This window comes from Grammomys surdaster, unplaced genomic scaffold (genome assembly GCF_004785775.1).
Source record: "Grammomys surdaster isolate TR1022 unplaced genomic scaffold, NIH_TR_1.0 142, whole genome shotgun sequence".
Lineage (NCBI taxonomy): Eukaryota > Metazoa > Chordata > Mammalia > Rodentia > Muridae > Grammomys > Grammomys surdaster.
The window spans coordinates 3145450-3168480 of NW_021604600.1; the positions used below are offsets into that span (position 1 = coordinate 3145450).

Below are 23031 nucleotides of genomic sequence, written 5' to 3' on the forward strand. Positions count from 1 at the left end.
AAAAAAAAAAAAAAAAAAGTGAGAAAAAAAAAGAAAAAAGAAAAAGAAAGAAAGAAAGAAAAAAAAGAAAATATTTTAAGCAGGATAATCTCTGAGTTCCAGGATAGCCAAGGCTACACAGAGAAATCTTGTTGAAAAACAAACAAACCAGCAAAAAAGAATGTTTTCTATAAAAAGCTCTACCAGCGAGCAAGCCCTGTAGCACAATGGGCGTCAGCATCTCATGGTTTCTGTAGATTTTAGTGACACAAAAGTACCCAGCAGAGTGCCTTCAAAATGACCTCACTCTTGACCAGCAGTCGCACACTTACCTTCCAGCCTGCCCCTGAGGAAGGGAGCACAGCAGAACGCCCACACTCTGAGCTGTCTTAGGGTTAATCACCAGCAGCTGAAACACCGGGCTTCCAAAGGCCTGACTCTCTCTGGCACAAGGATGACTCAGAACAACAAACAGGAGCCCCTGATGCAGGAGAGAAATAACCAACCCGACCATCAACAGTATGTTGGCAGTGGTGACAAAACCAACGCAGAAGGAACGATCGACAGACTCTTCAACATGCAGGATATAACCACCACTTTCCCTTCTTCCACACAGCAGCAGCTGAGGTGATCGCCACTCCTGACAATCACGACTCCTCAGGTTCCTATACTTTAGATACACCTAGTGCCATCCACTGAGACAAGGCTCGTACAACGATGGATGACATAGAGACGTGTACAAGGAACCCTCAAATTGGAAGTACTCATTTATAAATTAAATCTCAGAATTCCCAGAAAGTGACAAAAAGGAACCATCATCTGTGGTTTGTATGGAAAAACCCACGTAAGACCTTAAGTAATTAGTATATGCCAAATATGCCAGTTACTTAAATAGAGACAAATAGATCCATTCTAGAAACAGATTCATCCTTCGTAACAGATTATAAAAGCTAGGCTCAAGATTTTGTGATAGCCTGAGCTACATATTGAGTTCCAGACCAATCAGGACTATATTGTGATTTTTTTCCCTTTTTCTTTGTTAAGTAGTTAGGCGTCAAGTTTGATAACAGGGATAATATTTTTAGCACAAAATTCATAGTTTGGACATGGGTCTTTAAGTCACATAGGCATAAAATTCGACAAGCAATCACTCTGCACTAACACTTTCATTTATAAATCTCAAAAAAAGAACAAACAGCTCAGTCAATAGAGTGCCTGGCTTGTGCCAGAAATCCCAGCACTGGAGAGGTAGAAGCAGAGGGATCATAAGTTCAAGTTCATCTTACTTAGTACAGTTTAGGCCAGCCTAAGCTACCGGGGAACCTGTCTCAAAACAACGCAAAGCCAAGTCAAAGCACACTGCCATCCAATATTAAAAGAAAAGACAACAGGAGGGCATGCTGACTGCCACTGTTACTTCCCCCACTGGTGAGAGCAATGGATAATACAAATAAACACCACGTAGCCCTGGGCCACTACTCACCATCTCAGAATAGGCTCTGTGACACATGGCAGCTTGGTAAGCGTCATCAATGTGCATCTTTTTCAGGAGTTGGCCAGTTTTTAAATTCCTTAGACATCAAAATAAGTGAGAAAATTACATTCTTCCAGTAAAATGATTTTCACATATTATATGTCTTTTCCTTTAAAGATAGAGTGTCACTATGTAGCCTAAGCTAGCCTCAAACTTGTGGTCCTCCAGCCACAACCTCTCATTGCTGGTATGTCAGGCCTGCACCACCATCCTGCTTCACATATAATGTTCTGAATTTGTTACTAACTGTTTTGGAAGGTAGCAACAGGACATCACTAAGGGACAGAGCACTGTATTATATTTAGCCACAATTCATACAGTACTTCTTGTTTTTTGAGATAAGGTCTTACTAGGTGGGCCGAGCTAGTCTAGAACTCCTAATGTAGACCAAGCTGGCCTCACACTCACAGAGATCAACCTGCCTCTACCTCCTGAATGCTAAGATAAAGGGCATGCACCACCATGCCTAGTACCTTATACAACCTTATTAAAAGTGTAATGGTAGTTTAATTTTGTCAAAAATTGAACTTGATAGTTCAGCCTTGGGTGGACTCTGTTATACTACTGTGGATAACCTCTTCACATTCTACTCAATATTCTCCATCATCCCCCTGTGCTGGGAATGAAGGCAGCTACAAGTTATACCACTCACTATAATGATTTGTCTCCACAACACATTCACATATGCATGCCTGCTTGTCTGTTTGTAAGACTTACTGAGTATTTATTTTGTAGCACTATGGATGTTTTGCCTGCATGTATATCTGTACACCATGTATGTGGCTGATGCCCATGGAGGGCAGAATAAGACATCAGATCCCTTGGAACTAAAGTTACAGATGGTTGTGAGCCACCATGTGGCTGCTGGGAATTGAACTCAAGATGTCTGGAAGAGAGGTCAGTGCTCTTAACACCTGAGCTAGTCCTTGACTCTGTATCTTAGAAACAGTTCTAAGATGTTCTTTTTCACTTATCTAGGTTCACTTTCTTGTCAAGACAAGGACAAAGCTTCTAACAGTAGAACAGAGAAAACCACAGTTATGTCTGCAGTCTCTCTTTCTCTGAGGCAGTGTCTTTCCACATATCCAGCTAAGGATCCATCAGCCTCCTCCCCTCAGCTTCCTGCGTTATGGGATTACAGGTATACACCACCATACCCTGCCCATGCCCAGCATACCTAATCTTCACAACTATGAAACAGAAGTGCATTCACATAGAGAGCGAAAGCTTACCAGATCACAATGCTGTTCATAGTGGTAGTACCAAGCAGGGCTTCCTGCGTCCCTTGGACTTCAGCAAAAGTCAGTATAGTCTCATCAGGAGGCATCAAAAGCTGTTCATCTTTGCTGCTGTATTTAAAACAGTACTGAAAAATCACTTCTGAACCAAAACAGTTTCTAAGTAGTACTTCTATACATTACTAGACTATGTACGAAACAACACTAAATGAGAGCTGATCTTCCAGAGGTCCTCAGCTGAATTCCCAGCAACCACCTACAACGTCATCTGATGCATCTGATGCCCTCTTCTGGCATGCAGGTGTACATGCAGATGGAACACTCATTCATATTCTATATGTGTGTGTGTGTGTGTGTGTGTGTGTGTGTGTATTTAATTATTTTATTTACTATAAATAAAATTTAAAAAACCCAACAATGAATACAGAAGAAACTTTTACCTAGAAAACTTATCTTCTAAATTTTCTACAATAAACACATCTTTTCTTTCTTTCTTTCTTTCTTTCTTTCTTTCTTTCTTTCTTTCTTTTTTTTTCTTTTTTTTTTCTTTTCTTTTTTTCCAAGACAGTGTTTCTCTGTATAGCTCTGGCTGTCCTGGAACTCACTCTGTAGACCAGGCTAGCCTCGAACTCAGAAATCCACCTGCCTCTGCCTCCCAAGTGCTGGGATAAAAGTCATGCGCCACCACTACCCAGCTAAACACATCTTTTTAATCTCATCTTGAACATGTTACAATCACCTCAAATCCACTCTAGCCAATGTTAAGCTCACAAACATTCTGTTTAAATATATTTTTTCCCATTCCTACCTCAATGTCTGAACTACCAATCTATGCAGGTAACCAACCCTGAACACTGACATCATTGTCCCCTTCCTCTACAGCCACTCAATCAGCAGGTTTATTGATTCTATAGACTCATTTCTCACAAATCTGTCTTCTTTCCTTCTCCACCAACACTTCTCTGACAATTGTTTGATTAGAGCCAGGGTCATCTTGCTGTCCAGGCTAGCCCAGGACTCATTGTGTAGCCCAGGCTGACTCCCTCACACCAATCTTCCCACCTGCAGGTGTGTACCACCACATGCAGTTCATTTACTTAATTTAAGGAATCACTGGACTCTTGCCCAGATTGCCATGTTGGTTCAGGGTGAGTTATGACAAATAAGATCCCTGTCCTCTGTGAAGAGGAAGGACAAAAAACAGTAAAGAAAACAGACTGAAGTATGGCTCAGTAACAGGGTCTAATCCACAGGACTAAAATGAAACAAACTGGGAAAGTATAGGACATGACAAAAGGAGAAAATGTTTTAGTTCAGATTGCCACGTGCTGACCCTGAAGGACCTGAGAAGTGACTATTAAACCAGTATGCAGGTCTAGAGCATGAGAAACAGCTAAGAGCTAGAAATGCATGTTTGCAGGTTGCATCTAAATGGGCAAGGAAGCAAGGAACAACATAGAACAAGGTACTTCTTATGTTCAAGAGACACACAGCAATTCTAAACAAAGCCAAAGAGAGAACCAACTACACTTGCTGAGCCTCTCCTCTCCACTGGTTTCCCTGGCTTCCATCTCTTTAACCTGCTTGTTAGTTGCAATGTGGCATTAAGGCCATGCTTGCTACCACATCTACAGCAGAGAAAACCAGGTTCCTAGGCATCCACTTTCCCTGAAGCCTGAGATAAATGCCTCTTTTACAGAACAGTGAAGACCAATAAATGCTTTTCTTACCTTCCGTCTTCAGCAAATGTCATGATTTGTATTTGTTGATTGCAAAAGGTCCCAGTGCTACTAACTAGTCTCCTCTTTGTCACCCCAAGCACAGCTTTTATATCTCCAGATTTCAGGAGGACTTGCTTTTCACTTTCATTATCAGAGGGACACAGCAAGGCCCTACACCAAACACAAATTCAAGAAGCCAGGAGTAAGCAGTGGGCAATAAGGCACTGAGTATAAATTTTAAATAGTAACTTCAGTCATAGATGTCAGTCTACACATGGTTTCAATTTTTTAAGGATTTTATTTTGTATATGTGTATAAGAGTAGGTACACATGTGGATGTGGGTCCTGGTATCTGAAAGGCGTGTGCCACCACTGCCTGGCTTACAAGCTCCTTTCTTTTTTTTTTTTTTTTTTTGGTTTTTCGAGACAAGGTTTCTCTGTGTAGTTCTGGCTGTCCTGGAACTCACTCTGTAGACCAGGCTGGCCTCGAACTCAGAAATCCGCCTGCCTCTGCCTCCCAAGTGCTGGGATTAAAGGCGTGCGCCACCACCGCCCGGCACAAGCTCCTTTCTAATACCTCCCGCTACAGGTGGGTGCGCCTGAGTGTAGTGTCCGTAGAACCAGAAGATGACGTCAGATCCCTTCAAGCTAGAGTTACAAGTAGTTGTTCAGCTGCCCTACAAGGGTGCTGAGAACTGAACTTGGATCCTCCTGCAAGAGCAACGTGCACTCTTAACTGCTAAGCCATCTTTCCAGTCCCCAGTTCTTTTTTTTTTTTTTTTATTTTGATGTGTATGTGTACATGCCTGCATGAGTTTATGTATTCAACAGACATACAGGAGCCCACAGAGGACAGGAGATGGTTTTCTCTGAGAGTAGTAAGCCCTGTTAACTAGTGAGCCATCTCGCCAACCCTTTCAGTGTGTTTTTAATTGTTGAGTGAGGTTCTTATGCAGGACTTGAGGGTCTTATAATACAGCTAAGGGTAATGCTGACCTTGAACTCTTAGTCCTTCCACTTCAGCCTCCCAAATTCTAGGATTACAGTATGTCACCATGATTGGCCCTAAACTAATGTTTTTCCAGAAAAGATTTACTTGTTTCATTTGTGGTTGTGTCCTGAGTGTGTATGTGTACAATATGTACATGTAGGTGCCTGGAGAGGCCAGAAGAGGGTATGTGATGGTTTGTATATGCTCGGCCCAGGGTATGGCCCTGTTGGGGAGGAAGTGTGTCACTGTGGGTATGGGCTTTAGGACTCTCATTCTAGCTGCCTAGAAGTCAGTATTCTGCTGGCTGCCTTCAGATGAAGATGCAGAACTTTCAACTCCTCCTGCACCATGCCTGCCTGGATGCTGCCATGTTCCTACCTTGATCATAATGGACTGAACCTCTGAACCTGTAAGCCAGCCCCAACTAAATGTTGTCCTTATAAGAGTTGCCTTGGTCATGGTATCTGTTCACAGCAGTAAAACCCTAAGACTGGGTGTGAGATTCCCTAGAATTGGAGTTGAAAGTAATTGTGTGCCACCTAATGTAGGTGCTGGGAACCCAACTCGGATCCTCTTTAAAAGCAGCAAGTAGCTTTAAACACTGAAAAATCTTTCCAGACCAGAAACTCAATTCTTTTAACATGCCATGCTTTTAATACTGAAGTGTGGGTTATAATGTGTACTCAAAAATAACTGAAAGGAACAAAGATGGTGGAGTGCAAGAGCAAGAGAGACATCACATGTGTAATCCTCAGAAACTGCATACCTGATTTCTCTGATTTCCAAACTTCCCAAAGCTACACATACAAGATTGTAAACATCAGGCACTGGAACTATTTGTAATACTGGAACCTATATAAAAGAAAATGATATTCAGTCACTTAGAGTTTCATGAATATTTCAGAAAAAAATGTATCATTCTTTTCTTTATGTTACTTCTAGTTTTCTTTTTACTTTTTATTTTGTAATAGGGTCATATTAAATTGTGTAGGTTGGCCCTGAACCTGTGATCTTCCTGCCTCAGCCTCCTGAGTAGCTGGGATTACAGGCCTTAGCCTGCTAATCACATTATCTTGAATTCTTATGGAATCAGGACTATGTGTGAAATGTGAAGATTCAGAAAAAATCTTCTTCTGCCCCTCATACAACCTTTTGGTGTTTTGTTTTCTGTTTTTTTTTTTTTTGTTTTTTTTTTTTTTAATTTGAGATAGTGCTTCACTATGTATTGCCGACTGACCTGAACTCAGTATGTACCTCACTGTCTGCCTCTGCCTCCCAAGTGCAGGGATTAAAAGCATGTGCCACTCCATATGGACCCTCAGAAAAACCTTCTTACAAGCTCTAATCTAATTGTATGAGCTGGATGTGGTAATGTGGACCTATAAGTCCAGGACTATGGAAGCTAAAGTAGCAGGGGAGTTGGGGGTCACAAAATGAAGGACTGCCTGGGCTATCGTATGAGACCACTATCAACACCCCTCTCCAAATAAACAATTAAATAGCAATCCGTGTTAGGAGTTAGGTTAGTATTTACTTTAATTTTTTTTCAGGTAGGGTCTCCTTGTGTTGGCAAGGCAAGTCTCAAAGTACTGGCAATAAGCATTCCTGCCTCAGCCTCCTGTAGCTAGGACTATACACTTAAGCTAAGCAAATAATATCACACCAAGGAAATAAGTGCTTGTACAATGCAATTTATGCCTCTAACAACCAAGAACTAGTAAATTCTAGCAAACAGATGAAGAAAGCACTAAGGCGCCATTTAAAAATTAGTCTAGGGGAGTGAGTAGCTCAAATAGAAGACTCACCTGAGTCCCTGAGTGCGGCCAGTCTGGGCAACACAGTGAGACTCTGCCTCAAAAGGGCAGTTGGGGTGGACTGGAGTGATTACTCAGCAGTTAGGAACCACTGCTGTTCTTATAGAGGACCTAGATTTGGTTCTCAGCATCTGAGGCAGCCTACAACTGCTTGCAACTCCAGCTCCAGGAGATCCAAAATGCGCTTCTGGCCTCTGTGGGCACCTGCACTCATATGTACATACTCTCCCCAACATACATCTGCATACTGAAATCTTTACTAAAAAAATGTGTTAAAAAGATAGGAAGCTTGCTCAATAAGCAAAGTACTTGGCTTGTAAGACTGAGATTAGAATCTGACCTCAGAACCCAATGTAAAAAAGCCAGGTGAAATAGCAGGTACTTGTAATCCTAGCTTTGGGAAGGCCGAGACAGGTAGATCTCTAAAGTTCAGTGGCCATTCAGCTTAGACTACTCAGTGTGTTCTAAGCTCATGAGAAACCCTGTCTCAAAAATCAAGACAGACAGCTCCTGAGGATTGACATGTGATGTATACATATGCTGTCGTCTGGTCCCCACAAACACATGTACTTGAGCCTGAATACATAGATTCACCACCTGCATACCTACATATACACATATACATAAAGAAAGGAAGGAGGGAAGAAGAAAGAAAAACTCATTTTCGTTTAGCAGCTAGAGGTGAAGTTCAATGGCAGATCATGAGCTTAGCATGAATAAGGCCCTCAGGAAAAAAAAGAAGGAAATTTTATTAGTCACTAAGCAGATAGATGTTCACTGTCAGCTGTGTGCAAAGCCCAGTCCTCAAAGCTGTGAGTTCAGGGGAAAAAATACATATACAAATACAAATACATAGGAAGAATATAGAGAAAACCCAGGCATGTGGTGTGTGCCTACAATCCCAGCACTTGACAGGGAAATGGAAGCAGGTCAGTTCAGGGTAAGCTTCAGTCCATGGGGAGTTCAAGGCCACCTGGGCTACATGAGACCTTTCTCAATACTCTCCTCTCACCACAGAAAGGAATATGTACACATAAATGTTTACATGCGTTCACAATCTTAAACAGAGACTGGGAAGGTGCTTCAGGAGGTAAAAACACTTGCCATACAAGCCTGGAGACCTGAGTTTGATCCCTGGCACCCACACTGGAAGGAGAAAATGATTCCTGAAAGCTGTCCTCAGACTCCCACACTCATGCGCACATCTACACTCACGTGTCATATACAAACATACAATAAGATAATAATAATCTAAACACAGATTTAAACACAGTAATACTGTAACCATGTTAGAGGTGTATGAAGAGGAATAAAGATAATATATGGAAAACAGAATAGTATTTTTTGTGAAGAAGAAATATGACTATCAGCAGTTTAGACCTCAGAATAGACAAGCAATACAAGCTTCCCAATAGACTGGCTGTAGAACTCCACGCGCATACAAGCATGGTGAAGCAAACAAAGCGCTATGGTAACACTGGGGTCTCGATGGTGAGCATGGGGTGCTCAATGTAAACTTTAAGTCTGAGATGTTTCATTCATAATAAATGCTGGAAGATGAGTTTACAGTGAGTAGTCACAGATCTCTGTTAAGCTGTTCATTCACATCACAAATGGCACAGATCCACCTTTTAGCCCTGAGGCTTGGACATACCTCTGTGAAGTGCCAGGTATGAACTTTCTCCCACTGCACAGAATTCAAGGGTTTCCAAAGAGAAACTACATCTTCACAGGCAGCTATGATACATGGCTCCTTAGTACCAGCTCTTTCCCACCACACGGCGCTCACATCCACAGAGCAGGAACTGGAAGGATTCTGACCCAGAAGGAGAAATTATGTTAAAGTTCTACTTAATGAAAAGAGTAGGGCCAGGCAGTGGTGGCGCACGCCTTTAATCCCAGCACTTGGGAGGCAGAGACAGGGGGATTTCTGAGTTCGAGGCCAGCCTTGTCTACAGAGTGAGTTCCAGGACAGCCAGGGCTGCACAGAGAAACCCTGTCTCAAAAAACCAAAAAAAAAAAAAAAAAAGTACCAAAGGTAATGAGTTACAAAGCTGAGAAGAAATACCAGCTACATAAAATGAAAGTTCTATGCAGGTTATAAGAAAGAACTGTATACATTTTATGTCACACAAACACACAACCCCCAAACCATCTTAGATTTGATATAAAAATGTCTCAATTCTATAAATAAAAGGTTTTAGAGTACGTAATTCTAGAATGAAATACATTCTGATTTACACACACACAGATACACACACACGCACGCACAAAGTTAGCACACAAGAACTGACCTGTTTGGAAATTAAACATCCTGGTGAACAACTCATCAGTTAAAGAAAGAATAAAGTTGAAAAAAAGAAAAAAGGGTCTCACTGTGTAGCCTTGGCTGGTCTAGAACTTGAAAGGTAGATCAGGCTGGCCTCCTAAGTGCTGGGATTACAGGTGTGCACCACCACAATCCCACTTCAATATGCCTCTGTCTCTGTCTCTCTCTCTCTTTTTTTGTTTTTGTTTTTTGAGTCAGGTTTTCTCTGTGTACCCCTGACTGTCGTGAAACTCACTCTGTAGACCAGGATGGCCTAAAAGTCTCAGAGATCTGCCTGCCTCTGTCTCCCAAGTGCTGGGGTTAAAGGAATACATTACCCCTCTACCTCCGGCAAATACACCGTTTTTATTAGAACAAGGAGAGAGTACTGTGGGTCAAAACCCACAAAGCATGGCCAAAGCAGCATTCACTAGAAAAAATAAAATAGAATACATCCCAAGGAGTTAATAAAAACACAAACAATAATGAGAACAAAATAAGAACAATGAGTAAACCAGGTGTGGCAGTGCATGCCTGTAATCTGAGTACCGGGAAAAAGAGGCAAGAGGATCCTGAGTTTAAGGGCAGCCTGAGATACACTCTTGAGAACGACCTTAAAACACAGATCAAAAGCAATATAATCAAGAGCTAGTTGCTTTAAAACAAACATGACAAAGGCAAGAGGACAGGGAGTATGGCTCATTTGGTAGAGTTCTCGCCTGTCACATACAACCCTGGGTTTAATTCCCTGCACCCAATAATCTAGTCATGACAGAACATACTGTAATCCCAGCACACCCACCACTTCGAAGGCCATAGTCAGCTAAATCAGGAAGACAAGGTCAATCTGGTATACATGAGACCCTGCCTCAAACAAATTAAGTAAAAAAAAAAAAAAAAAAAACATGTAGGAGAATGGAAAGATTTAACTGCATATACACTGACAGACAAAACACCATAACCATTAACATACAAACTTGAAAGTATGAGCCAAATGATAAATTCCATCTGAATCTAAGGTATTAAAGTTGTCCCAAGTGGAGGACACAGCGAGACCATGGACCACAGAAGCAACAAGCAGAGCTCAAAGGTGCTCACAGAGACTGAAGCGACCGTCACAGATTTTATATGGGGCTGGGCTAGATCCTCTGCATACATGTCTTGGTTGTTAGCTTGGTGTACTTGTGTAACTCCTTAACAGTGTGAGTGGGGGGCTACCTCAGATTCTTTTGCCTGCTCTTGGGACCCTTTCCCTCCTACTGGGTTTCCTCATCCAGCCTTGTGCCTAGTCTTACTGCAACCTGTTAAGCCATGTTCAGTTGATAGCCCTGGCAGGCCTGTTCTTTTCTGAAGGGAAACAGAAAAGAGGATCTGGGGGAGAGGGAGACTGGGAGGAATAGATGGGAAAGTGTGGCCATGACATAATGTGTAAGAGAATAAACAAATACATTAACAGCTTGGACACAGAGCATAGGCACTATTCCTATATATCTGCTACAGAAAAGGAGCCTGGAGCTCAGAGACTAATCTGAGTGATGTGCAGCAACACTTCTGTGTGTTTGAAGGTTTTCCTCTGAACTACTGGTTTTCACCTGGAAAAGACTCCAAAGCCTCACCTCCATTCAAGAATATTCAGCAATGTTTGGAAACCTTTTTGGATGTGGTAGCTAAACATTTACTACATCAAAACCTAGAACTAAGATTTTCCTTTTCTTGAGAAAGAGATTACTATGTAACCCAATCTGACCTTGAAACTGATAGGCAGCCTAGACTGGCCCCATTCACACTCCTTGCCTCCTGAGCACTGATCTTGCAAATGTGTGCCACCACACACAACCTATTTTCTTATAAATCGTAAGACATTCTTGAAGAATATCACACCATTTAGTAGCAGAGGCATGCGTGACTCCTGTCTTACTCTCTACCCTGTCAAAATACCTGTTTTAAATAAATAAATAAGTCTGTCTATTTAAATGAACTTAAGTTCACTGAAAAAGTTAAGCCAGGTATGGTAGAACATGGCTTTAATCTGAGTACAGTATTTGGGAAGCAGAGGCAAGCAGATCTGTGAGTTTAAGGCCAGCCTATACTGAGACTGCCTCAAAAAAAAAAAAAAAGTTGTTCTTGGCAATAAGTTGGTATATAAATTTCAGATAATTCAAAGCATAACTATAAGAAAATACTGTGAAAAGAATTAACATCTGCTTTTTTGTACTTGTATCTCAATATATTTAATAATATTAAACAAACAAATGAAACAGCTCTGTCCTCACCAACTCATTCAGTGTTTCACATGTAATGTACAAGGCACACAGTAACAGGACATTTTGCTGACCTTTAACTCTGAGATCAACTGTAGGTTGCCTGGGTTTAAACTCTCACAAGCAGGGAGATCTGCAATTTCAGTCTGTGGAAAGAGAAGTCACATGTGAGCTTACGTTATGTGATGCTTGCCTTTCTCACTCACTCATCAGCAAAGCTACCTCAGCTACCTCTAACAGCACAAAGGCAAATGCAACCATTTCCCTTTGAGCAAAGAGTAGGACCCTCTTTGTATTTTTAAAATACATAATTTAGGGTGCTGGAGAGATGGCTCAGCAATTAGGAGCACTGGCTGCTCTTCCAGAGGACCCAGATTTATTCCCAGCATCTACATGACAGCTCACAGCTGTCTGTAAGTCTAGTCTAGGGGCTCTGACATCTCACACAGACATACATGTAGGCAAAACACCAATGTATATAATACAAAAACAAGAAAAATTATTACAAATACACAATTTAATTAGCCTTAATTTTCCTAGAATGAGCTTAACATTTACAATGAAGATATTTCAACAAACATAGCAAAACTCTTTAAACACAGGGAGGCCAATGAGGAGAACATCATGCTGTCCATATGCACTAAGACATTTCATCCTTTCAGAGAAAATTTCACAAAGGAAACGATTGTACCTGTTCAGTGGAATGTTCATGTAACTCGAGGCATGCATTTCCACAAAGCTGATTTTCTCTGAAAGTGAATGACTCAATAGGTAGAGATGTTGCTTGGGGGCCAGAGTCACTGTCACCGGCAGGTTGTCCTTGCCTACCTGACACTTGCACGTTGGTATCCAGTTTTGGTGAGCAGGCTGAACTTTTGCACTGTTTATTGTTATTAACAAGACTGTTTGTATCTCCCACGAGAGAAGGCTGGTATGCAGAACAAGGCTGTCCAGCTTCAGAAGATGTAATCTCACCAGTTGCTTGGGAGTCAAAAGCTGGAGTCATGCCTAAGACAGGGAAAGCAGGTGAACACAGGGAGGCAGGAGGCCTGCCACTGTCATTAGGCACAGCAGTGTCTGTAGGAGTGAAAAGCACTATGGATGACGAAAGGCCCTTGCTCCTGGGCTGCCTTCTCAGGGTTGGCCCTGGGTGGCATGCTTCTCCTGGCGGAACAGCGAGCTCCTCTTCTAGGCACTCAGTTTCCGAATCTATTTGCGGTTCCTCCAGAGCAGCATGGTTTCCTTCTCTAGGAAGCCTCTCACCACAGTTTTTTGAGTCAGGAGACTCAATCAGTTTTCCTGAGTAAGACTTCAGTTTTTCAAGTTTAAGAAGCCCAAAGTCTTCATCAGGTAATTCAAAGTCTGTGATAGTGAGAAAAGACAAGTTGCCTTAAAGTTAGGATTTCGTTCTCACAGTGCAATGAAAGTATTATCATTACTCTAAAATAATAAAATGTTATTGTTTTTGGTGTACATATGTATGTTCTCACATGCGTATGTTCACATGTTCTCTACCTTACTTTTTTTAGGACAGGGTCTTTCACTGAGGCCTGAGCTCACTGATTCAGCTAGACTGGTTGATCACCAAGCTCTTCTGCCACAGAAAGGAATGAAGGACCAACATGTTCTACAGCATGGACACAATGCTAGGTGAAAGCAAACAGATGGAAAATGCAAAGGTCACACATGACATAAGTCCAGTGATCTGAAGTGACCAGAAAGCTAGGACTCCCCAGATACCATGCAGTAAGACTGGTAGCTGTATATGGACTGGGAATGAAGAGTAAATAGGAAACAGGTGCCTGATGGGTATGGGCTTCCCTGTAGCATGCCACTGAGTAGCTCAGTGAATCACTAAATGACACTGGATTGCTCACTTAACAAAAACAGTTAATTTTATGTTATGTGAATGTCAACTCTAGAAAAAGTTTCTAATCCTCAAAGACTGATACTACTTATTACCCTACTATGTTTCTTATAAGCATATCCCTGGGACTATGGAGAGTGCTTAACAGCATGTACTTTGGGGCTGGAGCAATATCGTAGAGATTAGGAGTGTTTATTGCTCTTCTAAAGGGCCTGAGTTTGGTTCCCATCCCTCACATCAACTGCTTGCAACCAACTGTACCTCCAGCCCTAACATCTCTGGCTTCTGCAGGAACCTGCATCCACACGCACAAGGCATTCACATATACATATTTGAAAATAAAATAAATCTAAGGAGCAGAATAAAGAAAAGAACATGTACAGTTTGGTTCCCAGAATGCACATGGAGGAGGCAGCTCACAACTGCCTGTAACTCTAGCTCCAGGGGATTTGCTCTCCTCTTTTGGCCCCTTCAGGCACTACAGTCATATGAACAAATCCACACACACATTCACATAAATAACTTCAAACAAACACCACATCCCTTTTCTTTTTTTTTTTTTTTTGGTTTTTCAAGACAGGGTTTCTCTGTGTAGCCCTGGCTATCCTGGAACTCACTCTGTAGACCAGGCTGGCCTCGAACTCAGAAATCCGCCTGCCTCTGCCTCCCAGGTGCTGGGATTAAAGGCGTGCGCCACCACTGCCCGGCCACATCCCTTTTCTGACCACCTAAGCACTAGGCTAGGTGTGGTGACCAAAGCCTTGAATTTGAGATTAAAGAGGCAGAGACATGAACATCCTTTAGTATCTTGGCAGTCAGGAGGAAGACCTAGGGGATTTTTATGAGTTCCAGGGCAGCCTGGTCCACAAGGCCAAGAGCTACATAGAAATAACCTTTCTCAAATTAAAAAACAAACACACATGTAAAAGGAGGAAAAGGAGGAAGAGGGAGGAGGAGGAAGAGGAAGAGAAAAAGGAAGACGAGGAGGAGGAAGAGAAGCAGGAAAAGGAAGAGAAAACCTTAAACAAACCAAAGCCATAAAGCAGCACCAAAATCTTTGGCCTGTTTTTATTGTTATTAAAATAGGTTTTGGGGCTGGAGAGATGGCTCAGTGGTTAAGAGCACTGACTGCTCTTTCAGAGGTCCTGAGTTCAAATCCCAGCAACCACATGGTGGCTTACAACCATCCGTAATGAGATTCGCTGCCCTCTTCTGGTGTGTCTGAAGACAGCTACAGTGTATTCATATATAATAAATAAATAAATCTTTAAAAAAAAAAATAAATAAAATAGGTTTTGTTGTAGGTTGGTTTTATCTTTGTTACAAATGGTGCTTTAAAAATATCTATTAATAGCAAGTTTACATATGAGTAATAAACTTGATAATGGAAACATAAAGGGTTTTTCATGGGCAGGGGACTGGAGAGATGGCGTAACAGTTAAGAGCACTGAGGCATCCACATGGAGACCCACAGCCTTCTGCACTCTAATCTCAGGAATCCGACGCTTCTTCTGCCCACCACTAGCACTGCATGCATGTGGTACACAGGCACACAGGTAGGCGAAACACTTATACACACAAAGAAAATAAAATTACAACAGATCATTTCAAAGATTAAAACAAAATGTCTAATTAGGCAAGGTAGACCAGTACTCAGGAGGCTAAGGCAAATGGATCTTGAATTCAAAACCAGTTTGGACTAGATAGCGAGACCCTGTCTCCAAACAAAAAGTTCTAGATTATACCTTGCCTTGTTCTTAGGTTTTTGTATTGTTGGTTAAGAGCCATCCTCCCTATTCTTATGTTGTGAGCCTAGCCTCTAACAGCTTAGCCATCTCTCTATCCCATGCTTCCTATTCTTAAATGAATGAATCATAGCTTGCAAGGAACATCTATATGGTATATAACAGTTTGCTGCCTATTTATACACAAAGTTTTATGAAAGCACAGTAAGTTACACATTGTCTGTGGCTCCTGCTGCACCACAACTGAGCAGGTGAAAAATGACAAGCAAAATATTCACTAACTATATTTGCAGGCATTTGCTCATTCTCTAAAGTCCAAGTGATCCAATTTTTCTGTTGTTTATTAAGTATGATTAACTTCTGAGAAAATGAGTAAGAAGCTTGTTATTCTTGCTTGCTGTCTCAAAATCTTATATTACAAAGAGAACAGTTATGTTATCCATAAAAGTTCTCAGACTTTCTACCATGACAGTTTTTTTTTTCCTGTAGTTTTGCCTAATACATGTTCCATTTTACTATGGAACCTTTGGGGTACTATGGAGAATGTACCACTTACCTTAGATTCTATACATGGATGAGACTGTGCAGTACCTGACTAGGTATTAGTTTAAGGAAGCACCTAATGTATTTCCCTTGCTGAGTTTTTCAAGCATACTACTGACCTCTGGTGCCACACTGTACCCTCCCTCTGCCTTACTTTCCTCAACTGAAGATGAAGATAATCACTGCCTTGAATAGGGCAGTGATGATTCAGAAAGTTAATATTGTACAGCATTTACAAGTACCAGGTACACAGTGATGATGAGCTGTCACATCAAGTGTCATCAAATACAATCTGACTTGCCTTCGACTCTTACCATGAATAACCACTTCTCTGTTCTGACACTTATGCTTGGTGACTTTGCCCTTGGACCTGTTAACAGCCAGTGCGGCACAAGGAGGGAAAAGCAGCTGACAGTGATCCGGTGTGGAGGTGTGGACTGATTTTTGTCTCCCTCTGCGTCCTCTACCATGTGGCCATGTAGTGGCCTTCCTAGATGAGTTGTCAGCAAGTCCTGAAGGAGAGCTGACCTCAGCTGGTGAGAGAAGTTTCTGAGAGAGGCTTCCTGAACTCGACTGTCCTCTGCTCGTGTCCAACATGCCACTTTCACTGTGGTCCATCTCTTCACTACAGAGGACTGTGTCCTTAGTTGCTTTGTTTTTCTTTTTAAGCTTCTTGACACCCAAATGACTTTGAATTACAGCTTCCAGAGCTATTTTCCTCTGACAATCTGACATACGACGGGTTGTTCTAACATAGTATTCTGCAGGAAACAGAAGGCCTTCAAGCATTGTACAAGAATGTTTTTGACTTTCTGTGGAAGGAGGAGAGACTGCTGCTGGGCTGAGGTTCTTAGATGGGCCAAGAATTTCATCTTCCTGAAGATTCTCATTTTTCCCATCAACAATGTTCCCAGGAGATTTTAAAGACTTAGAGTTTTGGGTAGTATCTGCTGCCAAGTTACTATGAGTGAGATCACTTACAGAACATGAATTAGGACTTCCTGGCAGCTGACCACTGGCACTCACAGCTTTATACACTACTGGGTTATCTGTAAATAGAGTCATTTTTTCGTCTTGTGCCACCAGGTTTATGGATGAAGCCAGAGCCTGAGTAGTAATTTTGCAGCCACTGTTAGGAGGTGTACGTTCAAGGTGCTGACTATGATTGTTGTCTGACACAGTACCTGAAGGAACTACAGTCTCCATAGAGATATTGTTTCCTCTTACAGGTGTATCAATACCCCTTTCTGATTTGCCAGATGGTGGGATTAATATACCCTCTCCAATTCCTGTAACAAGGGCTGGAGTGTCAGGAGTTTGAGACTTCAGACTTAAAAGGTGAGTCTTTTCACTTACTGGGGCCCTAGGATTCTTGCTACTATCCGTTTCCTCTCTTTTTCGGTGCTTGCCAGGGAGCACAAGAGAATTAGTGTCAAAGAAATCTTCCTTCTCCTGGGAAACAGATGATTTCGTCCGCAGCTTCTTTGTTGTTCCTGGAAGTGTATTCTGCCCTCTCTTACCATCAGGGCTACTGGTGCTATGCAAAAATTGTCCTTGGATGTCACCTGCTCCTGGTGTATGTAATACTTCTTGGCCATTTTCACAGTTAAAGGACTGAGTTTCAACATCAAGTATCTGGGAGATGTTTTCTCCAGTCTCCTCATCAAGATGGTTGCTTTGTAACTTGTCACAAGGAAAGCCTTTATTTATAGGTTCTAAGGGGGAAAGTATGTATAAATGAGATTCAGTTAAGTCCACTCCCAGGTAGTCACAAGAGAATCAAAAACAGACCCACACAGAATCATATACATAGCCATTCATGCAGCATATTTACAGTCAAAGAATAGCCCTGAGGCTGAGGTAGAAGGCCTGCCATGAGTATGAGGCCAGCCTGGGAAACACTGTAAGTACCAGGCTACTTATAGCTTTGTGGCAAAATATCACCTTAAAAAAATCATAATTAAAAATAAATTTAAAAATAACAAGTTAATTGGGAGGCAGAGGCAGGTGGATTTCTGAGTTCGAGGCCAGTGTGGTATACAGTTAGTTTCAGCACAGCCAGGGCAACAGAGAGAAACCCTGTCTCAAAAAACCAAAAAAAAAAAAAACCCAAGTTAAAAACTCATTTTTCAGCCAGGTGGTGGTGGCGCATGCCTTTAATCCCAGCACTTGGGAGTCAGAGGCAGGCGGACTTCCAAGTTCAAGGCCAGCCTGGTCTACAGAGGGAGTTCCAGGACAGCCAGGGCTCTACAGAGAAACCCTGTCTCGAAAAACAAACAAACACACACCTCATTTTTCCAATTACAACAATGAATATAGTTCTGAAAATTTGAGGAGAGAAAAAGCAACTAAATTGGCAATCCAATTGAATACTGGGTATTGCTTGATTGTATAACGTGAATTTTGTGTTATTTAAGAAGTCTACTGCTTCTTTTCCATGGAATGTGAACAAAGTAATATCAGCAAATTGGGGAGTGAATTCAAAGCAAGTATAAGTGAACGGCTAATTTACCCGAGTGGCTTAGCTGTGGGGAGATTTCCTGCTGGGGCACACAATCTTCTATTGCTTTCTTAGAGTTCTTAACCTTCTCAGCTCTTTTGGCACGCTAGAGAAAACAAAAGCAGCCCAAGAAATCAATTTTCCTTAAAGCTTTATTATCACTGAGAACCTTTCTCCCCATTAATTGTAGTGGTGCACACCTGTAATCCTATCACCCTGAGGGCCAAGGCAGGATTGTGGGTGTATTTATTTTTATTATGTTTTATTTATTGTGTATGTATGTGGTGCACACATGAATACCCCCATTCTTTAGCATTTCTCAGTAGATATCAGAAGACAACTTTCCTTACACCATGTTACTCCTGGGCATTGAGGTCACTTTGTCAAGCTTGACTGCAGGTGACTTTACCCTCTGAGCCATTTTTTTGGCCGCAGGTTTATGAGTTTAACTCAAAATGGACTACACAGTGAGGCCCGTTCCAAAACCAAAACCAGACCAACAAAACCTTTTACATAGTTTGTGCAACACCTTAATTTGATCAGTTTGTGCAACACCTTAATTTAACCAACTATGATTCACTCACCTGAAGGCGAGCAAGTGTCTTGCTGTATTCCTTTTTCAAAAATGCTAGCTTTTCCTTCAACTGGAAGAAAAACATTAACAATTCTGAGTAATGGAAAGGTGAGATCAGAGGGAATGGATATAGTGTCTTGCATGCCCGAGATTGCACATGGTACTCAGTGTGCAGAGTTCAGTAGCATCCCTCAACAAGATCAATACAGGGAAGGGCAGTTTTCATACTCAAACCTTTTCTCAGTTCCTACAACGCATCAAGCCCTCTCAGGACCTTTCCATGATGGTTTCCTGTCACATGGAGCATGATTCCTCGAGCCTCAGATTGCAGGATTACTTCCCTAGGATAGACTTCTAGGTTCTTGCTCAAACTGAGTTTAGACACTCTTCCATTCCTCTGTGCTATTCTCAAAATTTACTGCACCACACGTTATGCTGTCCATTTTTTCCTGTATCTGCCCATCACTTTGAGAAGCAGGGAGGGGCTGTTACCATAGTCAACCAACCAATAAATGTTCTTTAATGACCCAGGAACTTGTAGTAGTACCCTACCCCTACCCTCGACACACACAATATCAGTTATCCTTGGTACTTGAACTACAAGGTAGTTAAGACAGTTTACTTGCAGTGAGGAATACAGGTAACATTCAAGAGCACAGATAAGATCTGACATAGTAATAAGTACCTAGATTAATCTAAGTGATAAAGTAACTAGCTTCCTGTAGGGATTGCAGTCATGGAGGCATTTCTGAGGACTACCACTTGCACCTAGATCTAAAGGAAGGAACTAGTCTTGTAGAAGTATCATATGTGTAATTACTCTAGGCACCGCAAGTAGGAACGCTCCATGGTGGACCCAGTTCATACACCTAAAGAATACAGAGAAGAAAGCCAGTGAGAGGTAGGGGCTGCTGCTGCTGAGTTCCCAGCCAGGCACACAGCAGGCATCTCCACAAAGCTTTTGCAAATACGTTCACTTAGGCTATGCCAAATTACTAGTCCTTGAGAGTTTAGATTCTTTTTGTCTCCTGAGCTTCTATGGTTGAAATGTTCTCCCAGCAGCAAAGCTACCCTTGTCTTTCCATCCTTTAGGAACCCTGTATTCATCCTTCAGACAATTGTTGGATTTCTAGCCTCAGTATATTCCTTTTAAAACAACACAAAAGGGGGCTAGAGATGTATCTCTCTTGGTAGAGTGTTCACCTACCATGTACTTTGATCCTTAACACTGCATAAACCCAGTTCTTTAGTGAACACCTGTAACCCCAGCACTTGGGAGGTACTAGGTCATCCTTAGCCTCCTAGTAAGTCCAAGACTAGCTTGGGATATGAGATCCTTTCTTAAGAACAACTCCACAAACCAAAAAGAACAAAAAAGCTATACAATGAAAGTTACTATCAGGTCCTTCTTTCCTTTCTGGTGGGTGCCAGCTGATTGCTGTCGAAGTGAGCAAGTTTATGAAACCCAGGAAAATAGTGTTAGTTCTGGCTGGACACTACTCTGAATGCAAAGCCATCATCGTGAAGAATATTTATGTTCGCACTCAGACTGCCCTTACAGCCATGCCCTGGAATTGATCACTATTCCCCAAAAATGACAGCTGCCATGGGCAAGAAGAAAACTGCCAAGTGACCCAAGATCAAGTTCTTTGTGAGAGTTTATAACTACAATCACCTCATGCCCACAAGGTACTCTCGATATCCCCTTGGACAAAATGGTTGCCAACAAGGATATGTTCAGAGACCCAGTTTTGAATTGAAAGGCCAGGCAGCAGGCCAAGGTCAATTTTGAGGAGGGAAGAACAAATGGCTTTTAGGTATGTTTTTGTTTTCTTTTTCTTTTCTTTCTTTTTTTTTTTGTTTTTTTTTGAGACAGGGTTTCTCTGTGTAGCCCTGGCTGTCCTGGAACTCACTCTGTAGACCAGGCTGGCCTCGAACTCAGAAATCCGCCTGCCTCTGCCTCCCAAGTGCTGGCATCAAAGGTGTGCGCCACTACTGCCCAGCTATTTTTGTTTTCATCATTAAAAATTAAGTAAAAAAAAAAAAAAAGTTACTGACAACTTAAACTCTTCTTAAGCACTTTCCCCACCTCAGTTCCCAGAGCACTTGGTGGACTCCAGCACTTCTGCGCCAAAGTCACCTCAGTCTCCATCCATTCTCAGACACACAATAATAAAAATGGCTGGCATGTGCTTCAGTTGGTCCTAGGGACTTTTGTGACTTTAATGTCCATTGACTCAATTAGCACTCACAATAAACCTAACAGATTCTATTATATAATCACTCTCCTTTTATAGATATGCAAACTGAATAAAGCATAAGCAGTTCCTCCAGGATGCTCCCATTTTTAACTGCTCCATTTAAACCCTCACAGGCAGAGCTGAGGGTCCAGACCCCCAGAGGGGTTTCATATCATATATTTATATTCTGATTCACATAAGTAGCAAATTAGTTATGAAGTAGCAACGAAATTATGATCATGGGTCATCACACCATGAGGAACTGTATTAAACAGTCACAGCATTAGGAAGGCCTAGAGTCTGTGCTCTTAACCTGTTATCTTGTCCTCAATCTTATCAGTAAGTGGGAGTTATCTTGTTTATTTGTAAAAGATCTTTACTGCCCATAGAAGGTCAGACTGGATAGAAGGACAAATTAACGTGAATTCTAATTTGCACAGCAAACACAAGAACATACAAGCAATATTTAAGCCTTGCAGGAGAATATACTGAGCCGATAAAAAAATGAGAGCTCTGCCAAACTACACTAAACTTGTATGCACACACACATACAACACCTATTCATTATATGTAATATTTATATTTTTTCTTCCCTTCGTCCTGTTCCAATGTGGGTCTTAAACATGGAGAAATTCAGCTGCAGAACCAACCAGCGTATATGTTATAAACATCCCCTTCTCCAATGTAAACCTATTTCGGAGGTCAAGCCTAATACATAAACACAAAATCTATAAGACTGTTGAAAGATTTACGTGACGGGACAGGGGTGGAGTGAGAGAGAAGGCGGCCTCTAGGTTTACCTATATGTAAAGTTTTACACCTAATGTTTATGCAGTGCCACTAGAAGTTAAGTTTGATTAATTTGCATTTTAAGCTTCACCACGAGGGAAGCGAGCTTGTCTCAATGACTTGTTGGGGGTAGGTCGGAGGACACTGCCTCGGATACTGGAACCAGGTTTGAAAACCCAGGTTAAAGCCCTGGGTCACCCTTCCCGCAACCCGGGCACCTTTTCCTTCTCCGCACAGCTGAGGGGCTTCCCGGAAAGCTCTTCCATCGGGATGGAAGCCGAACGCAAGGAGTAGCCGTCGCCAGCCTCGGGCCTGTGGTCACAGGGACCCAACCAGGGCTTTCTGGGGCCAGGAGGAATCCCGGGGAAGTACTGAGACCTGGTTCACCCTCACTATGTGACTGGAGAGCCACACAGGTCCGGCGCGCTACTCGCTCTGGCCAATTAAAGCCGCTGTTCGCTCTGCGCATGCGCAGCTAGAGACCGCCGAGCGATCAAGCAGGAATGACTAGAAGAGAGCCGATGAGAGTCGAGGGCGCGGATAGCGGAAGTGGACAGTCAACCGGAAGTAGCTGGAATCACCCTCAGCCTGAGCGACTGACAGGATCCTGAGATTCAGAGAGGAGGCAGCCATGGAGTTGGGCGAACTGCTGTACAACAAGTCCGAGTACATCGAGACGGTGCGCGTGTGGCGACCCTGTCCCCTCTGGCAGTTACGGGCCCCTCGAGGACTAGACGCTCTCCCCTCCTGTCCCTGCTACACTCACCCCTGCTTCCTCAGTTCCTTCCTTGGATGACGTAGAGACGCTTCGTGTTTCATCTGATTGTTATTTAGTCGGTGCATGCATGAATTAGGCTCTCTCCTCCTCCTCCATCCCGTCTGTGTGTGTGTGTGTGTGTGTGTGTGTGTGTGTGTGTGTGTGTGTGT

The 23031-nt window shown here is 42.3% G+C and overlaps 2 protein-coding genes across 3 annotated transcripts in view; one reads left to right on the plus strand and one right to left on the minus strand.

Moving 5' to 3' along the window:
- Window positions 1-22549, minus strand: part of Palb2 (partner and localizer of BRCA2) — a 25184-nt gene extending 2635 nt beyond the window's left edge. Inside the window, exons 1-12 of one of the 2 annotated variants that reach the window (XM_028764219.1) lie at window positions 22323-22549; window positions 19086-19145; window positions 18514-18607; window positions 16316-17716; window positions 12538-13208; window positions 11921-11992; window positions 8932-9093; window positions 6230-6315; window positions 4482-4643; window positions 2746-2862; window positions 1463-1550; window positions 312-460 (exon numbers count right to left, since the gene is read on the minus strand). In XM_028764219.1, the coding sequence (XP_028620052.1) occupies window positions 312-460; window positions 1463-1550; window positions 2746-2862; window positions 4482-4643; window positions 6230-6315; window positions 8932-9093; window positions 11921-11992; window positions 12538-13208; window positions 16316-17716; window positions 18514-18607; window positions 19086-19145; window positions 22323-22370 (3110 nt within the window). In that variant the 5' untranslated portion in view covers window positions 22371-22549. The remainder of the gene's footprint in view (window positions 1-311; window positions 461-1462; window positions 1551-2745; window positions 2863-4481; window positions 4644-6229; window positions 6316-8931; window positions 9094-11920; window positions 11993-12537; window positions 13209-16315; window positions 17717-18513; window positions 18608-19085; window positions 19146-22322) is intronic. The other variant, XM_028764220.1, reaches the window with a different exon arrangement.
- A 117-nt stretch (window positions 22550-22666) lies between these two features.
- The window catches only part of Dctn5 (dynactin subunit 5), a 15962-nt gene continuing 15597 nt past the window's right edge, over window positions 22667-23031 (plus strand). Inside the window, exon 1 of the mRNA XM_028764230.1 lies at window positions 22667-22783. Within this exon, the coding sequence (XP_028620063.1) occupies window positions 22736-22783 (48 nt within the window). The 5' untranslated portion in view covers window positions 22667-22735. The remainder of the gene's footprint in view (window positions 22784-23031) is intronic.